Genomic DNA, 19,716 nt, shown 5'->3' with positions numbered 1-19,716 from the left:
CCTCAGTGCTTCCAGCTGCTGCTCTAACTGGGAATAGGGTGGGGCGAGGTGGGCCTAGGTAGAGTCGGTGCAGACTCGATGGGCCAAACGGCCTCCTTCTGCACTGTAGGGATCCATGGATTATAACAGATTACTGAGAAACTATAGCAACCCTCCAACTAAATCAGAACAGCATCACACATCTGCAGAACGCTAACTGTCTACATGTCCACTTTAAATAGACCGTCGATATGGGGGAGACCTCACGCATGATGTGAGGGGTGAGGCAGAGAATGATGTTGGTGAGGGAAGATTTCCAATGGTCAGTGACCTAGGCAGTTACTACAAAATAGATGGTCAACAAGCAGTGACACGAAGAATGCTGACTTTTTAACTTCTTATTTAGTCATGTTGGCTGATCCAAGGACCACAAATCAACACTCTTCAGATAAATATCAACCTTTCATTACCGCAAAGTTCTCACTTCTCCTTACTCACATTTACATTTGGGTTAACTTAGTGCTCAGAAAATGAATGACAGGCCATTTTATATATGATTTATTGGCTAGAATGTCATAGAGTATTAATTCCTCTGATATTGTATGAGTGGGCACACTGCATTATCTACCTTTGTGTTATATTAATGCTGCATCTATTGGGGTGAGTGGACATGTGTGGCTGCATCAATTAGGAATTCGGGAGGGGCATGGCTGCACTGCTGCATTAGATGTTGTGCAACTGTGATACCTACTGTACTAATATTGATAAAAAGGATTGTTCATGGATTACATCTCCTTGGAATACCGCCCCCCCCCCCCCCCCGCAGCATTTCACAAAATGACCTTTGAAGGGCGGCTGCTTTCAAGGCAAACTCCCAATGTGTGCAGAGCAAGGTCTCACAAATAGCGATGCGATAAATCCCGAGTTTTAATTCCGAGGTTGGGATTGATATGTTGTTGGGACTGTGCACCGGCTGCACTTTGTACAGAAGCTGCCCAGATTTTGGGCTTGATTCTGTCAGTGGCCCCGGGTGGGGGAGGCGGGGTGTTCTGATCTTGCCCCGGCAGGTAAGTGAGGAATGCTGGAGTTAGTCAGAGGGTGACGCTGTGCCCTCATCACCACCAGGTACATACCTGCACAGAGACAGAACAAACTTCTGCGAACTCCGGGAGAGGCTGCATTGAGACTCGAGTGCAGCAGGCGAGACAGTGAGAGTGAGTGGGAAGCAGAATAACCCCGGGCTATATTTCACCAGGACAATCTGCTCCAGCCCACCGGGAACAGGAGGTAGGCGAAGTTCAAGGGTTTGGGCAGCTGAGGCTGAGTTGCTCGGGCGGGTTTGGGATGGGGGATTTGGGGGGTAAGCTCCGGGACTGGAGCGACCGCGGTTCGGAGCGGCAGAAAGTGACAAATTCACCGAGGCATGGGAGGGAAACTGACCAGAGAGACCGGGCGAAGGCATCCTTTCCGGGGAGAATTTCACCCTGAACCGGGGTGGGGGAATTCACTCTGATACTGGGGGAATTCACTCAGAACCCGGGGGAATTCATCTGATCCCGGGAGAATTTCACCCTGAGCCGGGGGGGGGGGGGGGGAAATCAGTCGGATCCCGGGGGAATTCATCTGATCCCGGGGGAATTTCACCCTGAGCCCGGGGAGGTATTCACTCAGAACCCGGGGGAATTTCAACCAGATCCCGGGGGAATTTCACTCTGATCCCGGGGGAATTTCACCACGAGCCTGGGGGGAGGGGGGGGGGGGGGGAATTCACTCTGATCCTAGGGGAATTTCACTCAGATCCCGGGGGAATTCATCTGATCCCGGGAGAATTTCACCCTGAGCCGGGCGGCGGGGGGAATTTCACTCAGATCCCGGGGAAATTCACTCAGATCCCGGGGGATTTCATCTGATCCCGGGAGAATTTCACCCTGAGCCGGGGGGCGGGGGGAAATCAGTCAAATCCCGGGGGAATTTCACCCAGATCCCGGGGGAATTTCACTCAGATCGCGGGGAAATGTCACCATGAGCCTGCGGGGGGGGGGGGGGGGGGGGGATTCACTCTGATCCTAGGGGAATTTCACTCGGATCCCGGGGGAATTTCACCCTGTGCCTGGGGGGGGGGGGGGGGGGTTCACTCTGATCCCGGGGGAAATTCACCCTGAGCCTGGGGGGGGAGGGTTTTCACTCTGATCCCGGGGGAATTTCACTCTGATCCCGGGGGAATTTCACCTTGTGCCTGCGGGCGGGGGTGGGGGGGGGGGGGGATTCACTCTGATCCCGGGGGAATTTCACTCTGATCCAGGGGGAATTCACTCTGATCCCGGGTGAAATTTACACTGAGCTGGGGGGGGGGGTGGAATTCACTCTGATCTCGGGGGAAATTCACATTGAGCGGGGGGGGGGGGTGAAATTCACTCTGATCCCGGGGGAAATTCACACTGAGGGGGGGAGAATTCACTCTGATCCCGGGGGAAATTCACACTGAGCGGTGGCGGGGGGGGGGGGGGGGGGAGAATTCACTCTGATCCCAGGGGAAATTCACACTGAGGGGGGGGGTGGGGGGGGAATTCACTCTGATCCCGGGGGAATTTCACCTTGAGCCTGGGAGGGGGGGGGGATTTACTCTGATCCCGGGGGAAATTCACACTGAGTGGGGTGGGGGAGGGGGGTGGAATTCACTCTGACCCCGGGGGAAATTCACACTGAGTGGGGGGGGGGATTCACTCTGATCCTGGGGAAATTCACCCTGAGCTTGGGGGGGCGGGTGGAATTCACTCAGATCCCGGGGGAATTTCACTCTGATCCTGTGGGGAATTCACTCAGATCCTGGGGGATTTCACTCTGATCCTGGGGGTATTTCACTCTGATTCTGTGGGGAATTCATTCTGATCCCGGGGGAATTTCACTCTGATCCTGTGGGGAATTCACTCTGATCTCGGGGGAATTTCACTCTGATCCCGGGGGAATTTCACCCTTGTGCCTGCGGGGAGGGGAAATTCACTCTGATCCCGGGGGAATTTCACTCTGATCCAGTGGGGAATTCACTCTGATCCCAGGGAAATTTCACCCTGTGCCTGTGGCGCGAGGGGGGGGGGGGGGGAATTCACCCTGATCCCAGGGGAATTTCACTCTGATCCTGTGGGGAATACACTCTGATCCCAGGGGAATTTCACCCTGAAACGGGGGAATTCATTCTGATCTTGAGGGGAATTTCACTCAGATCTTGAAGGGAATTTCACTCAGATCTTGAGGGGAATTCACTCTGATTTTGAGGGGAATTTCACTCAGATCTTGAGGGGAATTCACTCTGATCTTATGGGGAATTTCACTCAGATCTTGAGGGGAATTTCACTCAGATCCCAGGGGAATTTCACTCTGATCTTGAGGGGATTTTCACCCTGATCCCATGGAGAATTTCACTCTGATCCCGGGAGAATTTCACCCTGAACCCATGGAGAATTTCACTCTGACCCTGGGAGAATTTCACTCAGATCCGGGGAGAATTTCATTCTGATCCAGGGGGAATTTCACTCCGGTCCCGTGGGGAATTTCACTCTGATCTTGAGGGAAATTTCATTTTGACCCCGGGGGAATTTCACTCAAACCTGAGGGGAATTTCACTCAGAGTCCATGGGGAATTTCACTCAGATCCTGAGGGGAATTTCACTCAGATCCTGGGAGAAATTCACTCAGGACCTGGGGGAATTTTACTCAGATCCTGAGAGAATTTCATTCTGATCCCGGGGGAATTTCACCTTGTGCCTGCGGGCGGGGGTGGGGGGGGGATTCACTCTGATCCCGGGGGAATTTCACTCTGATCCAGGGGGAATTCACCCTGATCCCGGGTGAAATTCACACTGAGCTGGGGGGGGGGTGGAATTCACTCTGATCTCGGGGGAAATTCACATTGAGCGGGGGTGGGTGGGAATTCACTCTGATCCCGGGGGAAATTCACACTGAGCGGGGGTAGGGGTGGGGGGGGGTGAAATTCACTCTGATCCCGGGGGAAATTCACACTGAGCGGGGGAGGGGGGGGGGAGAATTCACTCTGATCCCGGGGGAAATTCACACTGAGCGGTGGCGGGAGGGGGGGGGGGGAGAATTCACTCTGATCCCAGGGGAAATTCACACTGAGGGGGGGTGGGGGGGGAATTCACTCCGATCCCGGGGGAATTTCACCTTGAGCCTGGGAGGGGGGGGGATTTACTCTGATCCCGGGGGAAATTCACACTGAGCGGGGTGGGGGGGGGGGGAATTCACTCTGACCCCGGGGGAAATTCACACTGAGTGCGGGGGGGGGGGGGGATTCACTCTGATCCTGGGGAAATTCACCCTGAGCTTGGGGGGGGCGGGTGAATTCACTCTGATCCCGGGGGAATTTCACTCAGATCCCGGGGGAATTTCACTCTGATCCTGTGGGGAATTCACTCAGATCCTGGGGGATTTCACTCTGATCCTGGGGGTATTTCACTCTGATTCTGTGGGGAATTCATTCTGATCCCGGGGGAATTTCACTCTGATCCTGTGGGGAATTCACTCTGATCTCGGGGGAATTTCACTCTGATCCCGGGGGAATTTCACCCTTGTGCCTGCGGGGAGGGGAAATTCACTCTGATCCCGGGGGAATTTCACTCTGATCCAGTGGGGAATTCACTCTGATCCCAGGGAAATTTCACCCTGTGCCTGTGGCGCGAGGGGGGGGGGGGGGGGGAATTCACCCTGATCCCAGGGGAATTTCACTCTGATCCTGTGGGGAATTCACTCTGATCCCAGGGGAATTTCACCCTGAAACGGGGGGAATTCACTCTGATCTTGAGGGGAATTTCACTCAGATCTTGAAGGGAATTTCACTCAGATCTTGAGGGGAATTCACTCTGATTTTGAGGGGAATTTCACTCAGATCTTGAGGGGAATTCACTCTGATCTTATGGGGAATTTCACTCAGATCTTGAGGGGAATTTCACTCAGATCCCAGGGGAATTTCACTCTGATCTTGAGGGGATTTTCACCTTGATCCCATGGAGAATTTCACTCTGATCCCGGGAGAATTTCACCCTGAACCCATGGAGAATTTCACTCTGACCCTGGGAGAATTTCACTCAGATCCGGGGAGAATTTCATTCTGATCCAGGGGGAATTTCACTCCGGTCCCGTGGGGAATTTCACTCTGATCTTGAGGGAAATTTCATTTTGACCCCGGGGGAATTTCACTCAAACCTGAGGGGAATTTCACTCAGAGTCCATGGGGAATTTCACTCAGATCCCGAGGGGAATTTCACTCAGATCCTGGGAGAAATTCACTCAGGACCCGGGGGAATTTTACTCAGATCCTGAGAGAATTTCACTCTGATCCCGGGGGAATTTCACTCTGATTCCGGGGGCATTTGATTAAGCTTTTGAGGGGAATTTCACTTAGATCCCGAGAGAATTTCACTCAGATCCCGGGGATATTTCACTCAAATCCCGGGGAATTTCACTCAGATCCCAGGGGAATTTCACTCAGATCCCCGGGAAATTTCACTCAGATCCCGGGGGAATTGCACTCAGAGTCCGTGGGGAATTTCACTCAGATCATGAGGCGAATTTCGCTCAGATTCCGGGGGAATTTCACTCAGGTCCCGGGAGAATTTCACTCTGAGCCCAGGGGAATTTCACCATGATCCCATGGAGACTTTCTCTCGATCGTGGGGGAATTTCATTCTGATCCCACGGGAATTTCACTCTGATCCCGGTGACTTTCACTCAAGTCCCAGGGGAATTTCACTCTGATCCCTTGGGGAATTTCACTCAGATCCCGAGGGAAATTTTACTCAGATTTTGAGGGGAATTTCACTCTGATCCCGAGGGAATTTCACTCAGACCTGAGGGGAATTTCACTCAGAGTCCATGGGAAATTTTACTCAGATCCCGAGGGAAATTTCACTCAGGTTTTGAGGGGAATTTCACTTTGATCCCGGGGGATTTCACTCTGATTCTGTGGGGAATTCATTCTGATCCTAGGGGAATTTCACTCTGATCCTGTGGGGAATTCACTCTGATCTCGGGGGAATTTCACTCTGATCCCGGGGGAATTTCACCCTTGTGCCTGCGGGGAGTGGAAATTCACTCTGATCCCGGGGGAATTTCACTCTGATCCAGTGGGGAATTCACTCTGATCCCAGGGAAATTTCACCCTGTGCCTGCGGGGGCGAGGGGGGGGGGAAATTCACCCTGATCCCAGGGGAATTTCACTCTGATCCTGTGGGGAAATCACTCTGATCCCAGGGGAATTTCACCCTGAAACGGGGAGAATTCACTCTGATCTTGAGGGGAATTTCACTCAGATCTTGAGGGAAATTCACTCTGATTTTGAGGGGATTTCACTCAGATCTTGAGGGGAATTCACTCTGATCTTATGGGGAATTTCACTCAGATCTTGAGGGGAATTTCACTCTGATCCCAGGGGAATTTCACTCTGATCTTGAGGGGATTTTCACCCTGATCCCATGGAGAATTTCACTCTGATCCCGGGAGGATTTCACCCTGAACCCATGGAGAATTTCACTCTGATCCTGGGAGAATTTCACTCTGATCCTGGGAGAATTTCACTCAGATCCGGGGAGAATCTCACTCAGATCCGGGGAGAATTTCATTCTGATCCAGGGGGAATTTCACTCCGATCCCATGGGGAATTTCACTCTGATCTTGAGGGGAATTTCACTTTGACCCCGGGGGAATTTCACTCAAACCTGAGGGGAATTTCACTCAGTGTCCATGGGGAATTTCACTCAGATCCCGAGGGGAATTTCACTCAGATCCTGGGAGAAATTCACTCAGGACCCGGGGGAATTTTACTCAGATCCTGGGAGAATTTCACTCTGATCCCGGGGGAATTTCACTCAGATCCCCGGGAAATTTCACTCAGATCCCGGGGGAATTGCACTCAGAGTCCGTGGGGAATTTCACTCAGATCATGAGGCAAATTTCGCTCAGATTCCGGGGGAATTTCACTCAGATCCCGGGAGAATTTCACTCTGAGCCCAGGGGAATTTCACCATGACCCCATGGAGACTTTCTCTCTGATCGTGGGGGAATTTCACTCTGATCCCAGGGGAATTTCACTCTGATCCCGGGGGAATTTCACTCTGATCCCGGGAGAATTTCACTCTGATCCCGGGGGAATTTCACTCTGATCCCGGGGGAATTTCACTCTGATCCCGGGAGAATTTCACTCAGATCCCGGGGGAATTTCATTAAGATTTTATGGGGACTTTTACTCAGATCCCGGGAGAATATCACTCTGATCCTGGGGAAATTTCACTCTGATCCCAAGGGGAAATTCACTCAGATCCTGGGGGAATTCACTCGGATCCAGTGGACAGTGTGTATGTGTGGGGGCGTGGGAGGGAGGGGGGGGGGGTGCAGTGCTCTGTGGGGTTTGGGTGTGTGTGTATGTGGGGTGTATGTGTGTGTGGGGGGAGGGGCTATGTGTGTGTGGAGGGGGTAAGCTTGTGTGTATGTGTGGGGGGGAGAAGGGGTATGTGTTTGTGTGTGGGGAGGGGGGTATGTGGATGTGTGTGTGTGGGGAGGAGGTAAGCGTGTGTGTGTGTCGGGGGGAGGGGGATATGTGTGTGTGTGTGGGGAGGACGGTATGTGGATGTGTGTGTGTGGGGAGGGGGGTAAGTGTGTGTGGGGGGGGGAGGGGGGTATGTGTGTGTGTGGGGGGAGATGGGGGTATGTGTGTGCGTGTTGTGGGAGGGGGGTATGCGTGTGTCAGTGGGGGTGAGGGGGACAGGTGTATGTATGGGGGAGGGGTGTGTGTGTGTGGGGGGGGAAGGGTGTGTGTGTGTGTGTGTGGGCGTAGGTGTGTGTGTGTGTGGAGGGATGGGGCTTTGTGTGTATGTGGAGTGGAGGGGGGTACGGGTGTAGGGGGAAGGGGGTTATGTGTGTGTGTGGGTTGAGGGGTTTGTGTGTGTGTGGGGCGGGAGGGGGTATTTGTGTGTGGGGGAGGGGAGGATGTGTGTGTGTGTATGGGTGGAGGGGGTATGTGTGTGCGTTTCTTTGTTGGGGAAGGGGGTATGTGTGTGTGTGCGGAGGGAGGTGTGTGTATGTTTGTGTGGGGGGTGGGGGTATGTGTGGGGGGGAAGGGGGTATGTGTGTGTGGGGGGAGGGGGGCATGTGTGTGTGGGGGGAGGGAGTATGTGTGTGTTTGTTGGGGAGGGGGGTATATGTGTATGCACGTGAAGGGAGGGTGTATGTATGTGAGGGGGGACGGGGTTATGTGTGTGTGGGGGGGAGTGGGGTATGTATGTGTGTGCGTGGGTGGGGAGGGGGATATGTGTGTGTATGTCTGTGGGGCGCGGGGGGTATGTGCGCGTGTGTGTGGGGGGAGGGGGTATGGGTTTATGTGTGGGGGAGGGGGTATGGGTGTGTGTGTGGGGGGGGTGGGGGTGGGGGTATGGGTGTGTATGTCTGTTGGGGAGGAGGGTATATGTGTGTGTGTGGGGGGGAGGGGGTATGGATGTGTGTGTGTGTGCGTGTGTGGAGGTGGGTATGTGTGTGTGTGTGTGGGGGAGGTGTATGTGTGTGTGGGGGGGGGGAGTGGGGTATGTATGTGTGTGAAGTTGGGTGTGAAGCAATTGTTCCTTCATTTCTCCCCGTTTTCATGACCACTAACCCGGGCTCTGGCTAACTGCCCAGAGACAGAGATGGGTGTCAATAATTCAACCCAAGTTGATCTGGGGGAAGACTTCCGGGTTTTAAAGACATGTAACAGGATCAAGAGTTTATCTGGACGTATTTTTTGATATAACTCTTATTGAGATTAGTTTAGAAAAAACTGTGCAGCCCACCCCAGGTAATGTGGAAAATGTGAACCATTCCTCAATTATACAGCAAACTGAACCCCCACCCATCCCACCTAGCCGGCGCCCACCGAGCGATGTGATGGTGAATCCGTCTGTCCCAGTCAGTGGGAGGGAGAATGGGTCAAAGGGGGGGGGGGGGTGTAAGAAGGTTGCAGGGTGGGGAGGTGGGGTTGGGTTGTTGGAGGAACTTGCTGTGTGAGTGGGTTGCTGTGCATGAGGTGTTGTAGGTGAGGGCTGTGTGAGGTGGTTTGGGGGTGTGAGGGGGTTGCTGTGTGTGGGGTGTTCTTGATGAGGGCTGTGTGAGGTGGTTTGGGGGTGTGAGGGGGGTTGCTGTGTGTGGGGTGTTCTTGATGAGGGCTGTGCGAGGTGGTTTGGGGGTGTGAGGGGGGTTGCTGTGTGTGATGTGTTCTTGATGAGGGCTGTGTGAGGTGGTTTGGGGATGTGAGGGGGGTTGCTGTGTGTGGGGTGTTCTTGGTGAGGGCTGTGTGAGGTGGTTTGGAGGTGTGAGGGGGGTTGCTGTGTGTGGGGTGTTCTTGATGAGGGCTGTGTGAGGTGGTTTGGGGGTGTGAGGGGGGTTGCTGTGTGTGGGGTGTTCTTGATGAGGGCTGTGTGAGGTGGTTTGGGGGTGTGAGGGGGGTTGCTGTGTGTGATGTGTTCTTGATGAGGGCTGTGTGAGGTGGTTTGGGGGGGTGAGGGGGTTGCTCTGTGTGGGGTGTTCTTGGTGAGGGCTGTGTGAGGTGGTTTGGGGGTGTGAGGGGGGTTGCTGTGTGTGGGGTGTTGTTGGGGGGGTTAGGGTGAGGGGGTTTGGGGATGTGAAGGGGTTGCAGAGGTGGGTGTGATAGGGTTGCTGTGTGAGGGGGTTTGCTGTGTGAATGGTGTTGCTGGGGAGGGGGAGGGGGTGCTTGCGGGGGGAGGGGGGTGCCTGAGATAGCATCTTTGTGAAGATGTTCCAGGTTCAGAATTCTTGGCAAAAGGCGAAAGGCTCTCTGAAACTGACAGGAAGTTTGCAATTTGACCGGAAATATTGTCTGCAGGGTGGGGTCTCACCCTCCCTCAAGTGTGTCACACACCCACATTTTTCTCTCCCTCGCCGTGGACTCGAGCTGTACATCCCCATGAATCCAGTCCGATTCTCACCTTGCACACTGACCCTGAGCAGGGATGTGGTGGAGCGGGAACAGATATTCTCCTTATAACAATGATGGGTAGAATTTCCATGTATTGAACACCTTTCAGTGCAGGCATGATGGGGAGAATGACCTGCTTCTGTGCTGTAAAATTCAGTGGTGATTGTTATTTCAAAGCCAGTTCAATTTTAAATTGTGGTTGCTGATATGTGTTGATCTGTCGCAAAGAGCAGAAACCAGTTGGTGCACAGGAAGATCCCACAGCCACAAGATTGAGATTCAGTTCCATGTGATCTATCAGCCGTCACCCAGGTGACCAGTTGTTTCTGGAAAGGAGTGGGGCTCGACCCCAGAACATTCTGACTCAGAGCGAAGAGTCTTACAATGGTCCCTGTTACTATTCTGGCTCAGATTCAAAAGCTCCCCACAGCTTGGGCTTGAATATGGGGCATTGGTCTGTTGGCTCAGCCCTGCTAGTTTATCATGAAGCTCTCATCTTCTCTCTCATCGGGCTCTGTATTTTTGGCTACTTCTGCAGTATGTATTTGGGAAACTTTTACACCACCCTGATCATTGGCCTTCTATACAAACTCTGCACCTGTAGATTTCCTGCTTACTCTGTATTCAATATATTGTTGGCAAGCTCTGTTCTCCATGGTTTCCTCCTTCATTTTGTAATCTATAGGCTCCTCTATCTTTGCATTCCAGACATTCGTTCGATTGTGTGGTGCAGTGAGTTAACGCCTTTTCCTTTCACTTCTGGCTATTAGTAGCCAATTCATCCCTGAAGGAGTGAAGACTTTCACTCTTTGACTGGTGAAAATTATCTCTGATTGACTAAAACTACTTCTTCTCGCTCTCTCTTTTTAAGAAATGAAATGGGGTAAATATTCTCTCTTGAAGAGATTATATTTCCAAGAAGTGAAGACCTCCCTTATCAGGGCAGCAAGGTAGCACAGTGGTTAGCACTGATGCTTCACAGCTCCAGGGTCCTAGGTTTGATTCCCCGCTGGGTCACTGTCTGTGTGGAGTCTGTACATTCTCCCCGTGTCTGCGTGGGTTTCCTCCGGGTGCTCCAGTTTCCTCCCACAGTCCAAAGATGTGCAGGTTAGGTGGATTGGCCATGATAAATTGCCCTTAGTGTCCAAAAATGTTAGATGGGGTTACCGGGTAACGGGGATGGGGTGAGGTGTGTGCTCTTTCCAAGTGACTGTACAGACTCGATGGGTCGAATGGCCTCTTTCTGCACTATAAATTCTAAGATTCTATAATGGATATGTCCACTAGATTTCCCGAGGCAATTTCATTACAAAATATTACAGCTAAGAGGATTGTAGAGAGTAGTCAATGTTTTACCAGATACAGACTACCAAAGGAAATCCAATCAAATCCAATTTTATGTCAAATCTGTTCAGGGAAGTTATGGAGACCTTAGGAGTAAACCAATTGAAATCAACTTCACATCATCCAGAATCACAAAGAGCGTTAGAAAGTTGGCATCAAACTTTAAAGACCAAGTTGACGTCCTGTAGTCAGGATTATCCAGAGTATTGGGATAAAGGAAACCCATTTGTATTATTTGCAATTAGAGATGCACCTAATGAATCAACAAAATTCATGATTTTTGGTCATGAAGTTAGAGGACCACTTAAATTAATGAAGGAGAAATTGTTGTGTCAGTGTTCTGAGACTACTTTGTTGGATTAAGTGTCAAACTGTAGGGAAAGATTAATTAGGACTGGTGAGTTGGCTGGAAAGCATTTAATATTGTCACAGAATGTGATGAAAAAAAGAGTCGGATGAGAAATCCAAAACTTTTAGTTTTGTTCGTGGGGAGAAAAGTTTTATTATCAGCGGTAAGTGAATGATTAAAAGCAAGATTTATGTGGCCTTATCAAATTGAAAGGAAGTTGAATGAGGTGAATTATTTGATAAGAATGCCAGATTAGGCAGCACGGTAGCACAGTGGTTAGCATTGTTGCTTCACAGTGCCAGGTACCCAGCTTGTTAGGTGAATTGGACATTTTGAATTCTCCCTCAGTGTACCCGAACAGGCACTGGAATGTGGCAACTAGGGGATTTTTACAGTAACTTCATTGCAGTGTTAATGTAAGCCTACTTGTGACACTAATAAAGTTTATTATTAGAAGGAAAACTCAGCATGTCATGTTAATAAGGAAGATATGTTAGGAGTTATAACTCAAAGAGAAGAGATAAATCCAGATGATTCTGAATTTGACATTCCTCAGATTATATTGAACAATGAGGAAGTAATAAGAAATTTGGATAAATTACTGAGATATCTTCTGGAGGAAAATTAGAGTGACCTGAAAGAGTTATTACAGTCACACAGCGCTGTATGTGGGAACAAAATGGAAGCACAAAGGTGATTGTACATGATGTAGCTATAGGAAGGTCCGTTCCAATTAAGCAAGATCCATATAGCCTGAACCCACTAAAGTTGGCACAGGTACAAAAGGAGATTGAAAGCCTGCTTAAGAATAATAATCATTGAAGTGATTTTCAGAGATTGGAGCTCACCTATTGAGATGGTACCAAAACCAGATAATACACAACAATTAGGTGCATGGGTGGCACGGTATCACAGTGGTTAGCACTGCTGCCTCACCGCCAGGGACCCGGGTTCGATACCGGCCTTGTGTGACTGTCCGTGTGGAGTTTACACGTTCTCCCCATTCCTGCGTAGGTTTCTTCCGGGTGCTCCTGTTTCCTTCCACAGCTCAACGATGTGCAGGTCAGTGGATTGGCCATGCTAAATTTCCCCTTAGTGTCTAGGGTTGGGAGGACGGGGAGTGGACCTGGGTATCGTGCTCTTTCAGAGGGTCGGCGCTGACTCGATCGGATGAATGGCCACCTTATGCATTGTAAGGATTCTATAATTATGTGATTTTCTATGCTTGTGTATGGACTATCGATAAGTTAATGCAATTACAAAGTCAGATTGATATCAGGGGCGAGATTCTCCGACCCCCCGCCGGGTCGGAGAATCGCCGGGGGCTGACGTGAATCCCGCCCCCGCCGGTTGCCGAAGTCTCCGGCACCGGATATTCGGCGGGAGCGGGAATCGCGCTGCGCCGGTTGGCGGGCCCCCCCGCGCGATTCTCCGGCCCGGATGGACCGAAGTCCCGCCGCTAAAATGCCTGTCCCACCGGCGTAGATTAAACCACCTACCTTACCGGCAGGACAAGGCGGCGCGGGCGGGCTCCGGGGTCCTGGGGGGGGCGCGGGGCAATCTGGCCCCGGGGGGTGCCCCCACGGTGGCCTGGCCTGCGATTGGGGCCCACCGATCCGCGGGCGGGCCTGTGCCATGGGGGCACTCTTTCCCTTCCGCCTTCACCACGGTCTCCACCATGGCGGAGGCAGAAGATACTCCCTCCAATGCGCATGCGCGGGTATGCCGTCAGCGGCCGCTAACGCTCCCGCGCATGCGCCGCCCGGAGATGTCATTTCCGCGCCAGCTGGCGGGGCACCAAAGGCCTTTTCCGCCAGCTGGCGGGGCGGAAATTCGTCTGGCGCCGACCTAGCCCCTTAAGGTTGGGGCTCGGCCCCCAAAGATGCGGAGCATTCCGCACCTTTGGGGCGGCACGATGCCCGACTGATTTGCGCCATTTTGGGCGGCAGTCGGCGGACATCGCGCCGTTTCCGGAGAATTTCGCCCCTTATTCCTCGTTGGAAGACTGTATTGGAAAGGTGTAACAATCAAATTTTATTAAAACAATTGACTTACTTAATGGATGCTGGTAAGTACCGTTATCAGAAAAGGGCAAGAAAGTTTTGGCTTTTGAAACGCCAAATGGTCTGTATCAGTTTAAAGTTATGCTGTTTGGAATGAAGAATGTAGTAGCAACATTCCAAAGACTAACCAACAAGGTAATTTCTGGACTAAATAATTGTACAGTGTACATAGATGATCTGGTGGTGTTCATTTCAACATGGAAGTAGCATTTGGAGCATTTGAAGGAATTATTCAATCGACTACAGGAGGCTGGCTTGGTGGAAAACTTGACTAAAAGTGAGTTTATAAAAGCCCAAGTTACATTCTTCGGCCATACTGTTGGATGTGGCCAGATGGCGCCATGGAACGTGGAAACAAAAGCTATTGGGGAGTTCCCAACACCAAAACAAGAAGAGAAGTTCTGAGATTTCGGGACATGACTACTTTCTACAGAAAATTTGTGCCAAATTTTAGCAGTGTGGTTGCTCCACTGACTGAACTTTTAAAAAGAACCAGAAATTTCAGTGGACGTCAGAATTTACGGAGGCATTTGACAATCTGAAAGCTGTGATAACCACCGCACCTGTTTTGCTGACAGTGAATTATGGCAAGCAATTTAAGCAGATCTTTTTTGCGAGTGATGTGGGTGTTGGTGCTATACTGTTGCAAGAAGAAGGTAAAGAAAGACTTGTTGGTGATTTTTCCACAAAACTAAATATTCATCAAAAAGACCATTCAACCATCGAGAAGGAGATTTTGAGTGTGGTATTGGTGTTGCAACATTTTGACATTTATGTTGCTAAATTTCATCGGAGACAATTGTTTCTACAGATCATAATCCATTGAAGTTTCTGGAGAAATTTAAAGATCGAAACACAAGACTGTTTGGGTGGACTTTATTGTTACAACCATTTAACCTGAAAATTAAACATGTAGCCGGAAGAGAAAATGTTATTGCCAATGCTTTATCACGACTTGGAGATCTGAGAAGACTGGAACATTAAATGTTGAGAAAGAAAAATTAAAATGGACTTTACTGATGTTTAAATATGCATGCATCAATATGACATGTGTATCTATAGAGAAATAGTAGCTAGTAATGAATAATATTTAAAATTGAAAAGGGTTTGGAAAATGAAGCCATCTTTTCATATTGCAGGTATGTTTTTTAAAGGGGGAGGTGTGATGAATGTAGGAAGTTGTTAATTATATTTTTATGTAGTAATTATATTAAAAACCGTGGGTTAAAATGCATGCAGGCAGTGTGACGACGAAAGCAGTAATTAAAGTGCCATAAAAGTGAGGTGATTATTGATTCTAACCATTTGCATGTTTACTTATAGAAGGCTAATGGAATATTGTTTATGCCTTTGGAGGTTTTGTGGGCTGTAGATAATTTGAGGGATGGTGTTTATCCCCAGCTAAGCAGGTCATGCAATGTCTTAGTGATGTAATTAATTGGGAGGAGCCAGGTCTGTCTGCAGTGATGGAAGTTTTGCCATAGGATTTGGTTGAAATATTTATAGCGAAGGTGTAGGGCATAAGTTGAAGTTTCTCCTTTATTTAAGAACTGTTTAACTGTTGATTGTAAAGTTATTTCTTTCATAATGTTTCTAAATTAAAGTTTGTTTTAAAATATATGCTACCTACTGGGCTCTTGGGGTGAAGTATCTTTTCCTCACAGTTTTAGAAATTGCAAATTGTTTGGAGTCTCACCTGGTTTCTTAACAAGGATATTCGACTCCTTGAGTTTCCTTTGCTGCTTAATTGACATTGATCTGATTATGGCTTTAACTCCACTTTTTTGCCTGCCCCTCATAACGCTTATCTCCCTTGTCACTAAAGAATCAGTCTCTCTAAGCCTTGAATGAGCTAGCATCCATTGCTTGCTAGGAGAAAAAACTCCAAACATTAAGAGAAAAAATTCTTCCACTTGTTCATCTTAAATGGGAGGTAACATATTCTGAAACTGTGTCCCCTGGTTCTAGATCCTCCCATAAGGGAAACATTCACTCACCATCTATCATGTCAAGCCCCATCAGAACCTTACTAGATACCTAGCAAACACCCAGGCTTGTCCTTTCAGTAGAAGTACATTTTTAATGCTGGGAGCCTTAATTACTGTCAAACAACCTCTCTGGCACTGATAATTCACCTTTACAGATGTGTAGATTATCATAGATTATCATAGAATTTACAGTGCAGAAGGAGGCCATTCAGCCCATCGAGTCTGCACCGGCTCTTGGAAAGAGCACCCTACCCAAGGTCGACACCTACACCCTATCCTCATAACCCAGTAACCCCACCCAACACTAAGGGCAATTTTGGACACTAAGGGCAATTTATCATGGCCAGTCCACCTAACCTGCACATCTTTGGACTGTGGGAGGAAACCGGAGCACCCGGAGGAAACCCACGCACACACGGGGAGGATGTGCAGTCTCCGCACAGACAGTGACCCAAGCCGGAATCGAAACTGGGACCCTGGAGCTGTGAAGCAATTGTGCTATCCACAATGCTACCGTGCTGCCCAAGTAGTCTCAATCCTTCGAATCATAATTATTGGGGTTTTAAAATAAGATAAAACATTTATTTTTATGTCTGTTTTACCTCTTTCTTAATTCCAATTTCCTCTCCCTCTGTTTATTCTCTGTTCATGATATGCCATTGAATTGACTATTGGAGTTTATATTCCCTTGTTCAGACTCTGTGATCCTCATTGACGATTCTTCAATCTGATTGGTTAGGGAGATAAATGTCATGTGCCCTGATCATGCAGGCTCCTGGTGCTCTGTAGAAGGTCAAAATAACTCTTTAAATACTGCAAGTTCCATAGTCTGAAGATTTTTCCCAAGGTGGAAGAGTCAATTACTAGGGGACATAGCTTTAATGTGCGAGGAGCAAAGTTTAGAGGAGATGTGCGAGAGAAACTTTTTGCACAGAGGGTAGTGGGTGCCTGGAACCCGCTGCTGGAGGAGGTGGTGGAAGGAGGTACGTGTTATAACCTGCCTGCTTACCATTGGCTGGGGACTAATGACAATCCCACAATCCTGTGGGAGTATGAGCTTCCCTAATGAGGGGGGCGGAGAAATCATTAGCAGACTCCCTGTATAAATAAAGCTGGCCAGTTTGGAACCAGCAGGAAGGAGTGAGCAGCAAGGGAAGTTGCTGCTGCTGCTGCTGTTGTGTATATTATATGTTATTGTAAATAAATGTTATTTCTTTGTATCCTTAAAAGTCATACTGGATTCTTCGTGGCGCTCACAAAAGTACGATAGTGACATTTAAGGGCGTCTTGACAAATGCATGAATAGGATGGGAATAGTGGGATTTGGACCCGGAAGTGTACAAGGTTTTAAGTTAGAAGGGCAGCATGTTCGGCACATTCTTGGAGGGCCGAAGGGCCTTTTCCTGTGCTGTACTTTTCTTTGATGTGGAGATGCCGGCGTTGGACTGGGGTGAGCACAGTACTAAGTCTTACAACACCAGGTTAAAGTCCAACAGGTTTGTTTCGATGTCACTAGCTTTCGGAGCGCTGCTCCTTCCTCAGGTGAATGAAGAGGTCTGTTCCAGAAACACATATATAGACAAATTCAAAGATGCCAAACAATGCTAGGAATGCGAGCATTAGCAGGTGATTAAATCTTTACAGATCCAGAGATGGGGTAACCCCAGGTTAAAGAGGTGTGAATTGTACCAAGCCAGGACAGTTGGTAGGATTTTGCAGGCCAGATGGTGGGGGATGAATGTAATGCGACATGAATCCCAGGTCCCGGTTGAGGCCGCACTCATGTGTGCGGAACCTGGCTATAAGTTTCTGCTCGGCGATTCTGCGTTGTCGCGGGTCCTGAAGGCCGCCTTGGAGAACGCTTACCCGGAGATCAGAGGCTGAATGCCCTTGACTGCTGAAGTGTTCCCCGACTGGAAGGGAACATTCCTGCCTGGTGATTGTTGCGCGATGTCCGTTCATTCGTTGTCGCAGCGTCTGCATGGTCTCGCCAATGTACCACGCTTCGGGACATCCTTTCCTGCAGCGTATGAGGTAGACAACGTTGGCCGAGTCGCATGAGTATGTACCGCGTACCTGGTGGGTGGTGTTCTCACGTGTAATAGCGGTATCCATGTCGATGATCTGGCACGTCTTGCAGAGATTGCCATGGCAGGGTTGTGTGGTGTCGTGGTCACTGTTCTGAAGACTGGGTAGTTTGCAGCAGAGGCCTGCCCAGCTGGGGCTCATAAGAACCCAGTATAAAGGCCGGCCCAGATAGGGACCGGCGTGTGGGTTGTCCAAACAGAACTGCACTGCGTAAATAGTTTGCTGCCGTTGGCAGAATTTTTGTGATCTTGATTAAATCAACGTTGACCTCACAGCACCTGTTCAATTCTGGCCTCGGGTGACTGTGTGGAGTTTGCACTTTCTCCCTGTGTCTGTGTGGGTTTCCTCCGGGTACTCCGTTTCCCCCCCACAGCCCAATGATGTGCAGGTTATGACTGGCCATGCTAATATTCTATAACCTGACCACTCGTATTCCTGGGTCTTAATAGTGAGAAAAGGATTTGAGGCATGGAGTGAGAAGGTTGGGCTGGGGCGGGGGGGGGGGGGGGGGTGGGTGGGGGTGGGGGGTGCTAACCTTTGAAAATAAATTCTGTTGGGTCAAAAGAATCTTTCCTGTACCGAACACTTCTTATTTCATCATTAAAATGGAAGTGACTCTGAACAGAGGATCAAACAGTAAAAATAAAATCAAAATAAAGCGGAAGTTGGAAATGTGAAATAAAAGGGCAGACAACTTAATGCTAACGTGCGGAGGCTTTTAAATATTGTTATGATGCCCACGGAAGGGGAGGAAGCAGAGGTTGTGGCAGCGATGGGTGCAGAGAAAGCTTTCGATCGGGTGGAGTGGGAGTACCTGTGGGAGGCGCTGGATAGGTTTGGTGAGGACTTTATCCGGTGGGTGCGATTGCTGTACCAGGCGCCTGTGGCAAGCGTGCACATGAACTGGCTTAGGTCGGAGTATTTTAAATTGCACCGGGGGACGAGGCAAGGGTGTCCCCTTTCCCCGTTATTATTTGCTCTAGCCATTGAGCCGCTGGCCATAGCGTTGAAAGCTTCAAAGAACTAGCAGGGGCTGGTCCGGGGGGGGGGTTGGATCATCGGGTCTCGCTCTACGCGGGTGGTCTCCTGTATATCTCGGACCCAGTGGAGGGGATGGGGGAGGTCATAGAACATTGACCATAGAACATTACAGCGCAGTACAGGCCCTTTGGCCCTCGATGTTGCGCCGACCTGTGAAACCACTCTAAAGCCCATCTACACTATTCCCTTATCGTCCATATGTCTATCCAATGACCATTTGAATGCCCTTAGTGTTGGCGAGTCCACTACTGTTGCAGGCAGGGCATTCCACTCCCTCACTATTCTCTGAGTAAAGAACCTACCTCTGATATCTGTCTTATATCTATCTCCCCTCAATTTAAAACTATGTCCCCTCATGCTAAACATCACCATCCGAGAAAAAAGGCTCTCACTATCCACCCTATCCAATCCTCTGATCATCTTGTATGCCTCAATTAAGTCACCTCTTCTCTCTAACGAAAACAGCCTCAACTCCCTCAGCCTTCCCTCATAAGATCTTCCCTCCATACCAGGCAACATTCTGGTAAATCTCCTCTGCACCCTTTCCAATGCTTCCACATCCTTCCTATAATGCGGCGACCAGAATTGCACGCAATACTCCAAATGCGGCTGCACCAGAGTTTTGTACAGCTACAACATGACCTCATGGCTCCGAAACTCAATCCCTCTACCAATAAAAGCTAACACACGGTACGCCTTCTTAACAACCCTCTCAACCTGGGTGGCAACTTTCAGGGATCTATGTACATGGGCACCGAGATCTCTCTGCTCATCCACACTGCCAAGAATCTTACCATTAACCCAGTACTCTGTCTTCCTGTTATTCCTTCCAAAATGAATCACCTCACACTTTCCTGCATTAAACTCCATTTGCCACTCCATTTGCCACCT

The 19,716-nt window shown here is 49.7% G+C and overlaps 1 protein-coding gene across 6 annotated transcripts in view; it reads left to right on the top strand.

Moving 5' to 3' along the window:
* Positions 1-914: 914 nt before the first annotated feature.
* itgb4 (integrin, beta 4) overlaps positions 915-19,716 on the top strand; it is a 359,993-nt gene continuing 341,191 nt past the window's right edge. For 5 of the 6 annotated variants that reach the window (XM_072482936.1, XM_072482935.1, XM_072482933.1 and 2 more), the window contains exon 1: positions 915-1,046. In XM_072482936.1, coding sequence (XP_072339037.1) covers positions 930-1,046 — 117 coding nt within the window. In that variant the 5' untranslated portion in view covers positions 915-929. Of the gene's footprint in view, positions 1,047-1,073; positions 1,267-19,716 lie in introns of those variants that run through there. The other variant, XM_072482932.1, reaches the window with a different exon arrangement.

This window comes from Scyliorhinus torazame, chromosome 18 (assembly GCF_047496885.1).
Source record: "Scyliorhinus torazame isolate Kashiwa2021f chromosome 18, sScyTor2.1, whole genome shotgun sequence".
NCBI classification, from domain to species: Eukaryota; Metazoa; Chordata; class Chondrichthyes; order Carcharhiniformes; family Scyliorhinidae; genus Scyliorhinus; species Scyliorhinus torazame.
Note: the sequence above shows the minus strand (reverse complement) of the source record. Positions and strands in the feature narration are given on the sequence as shown.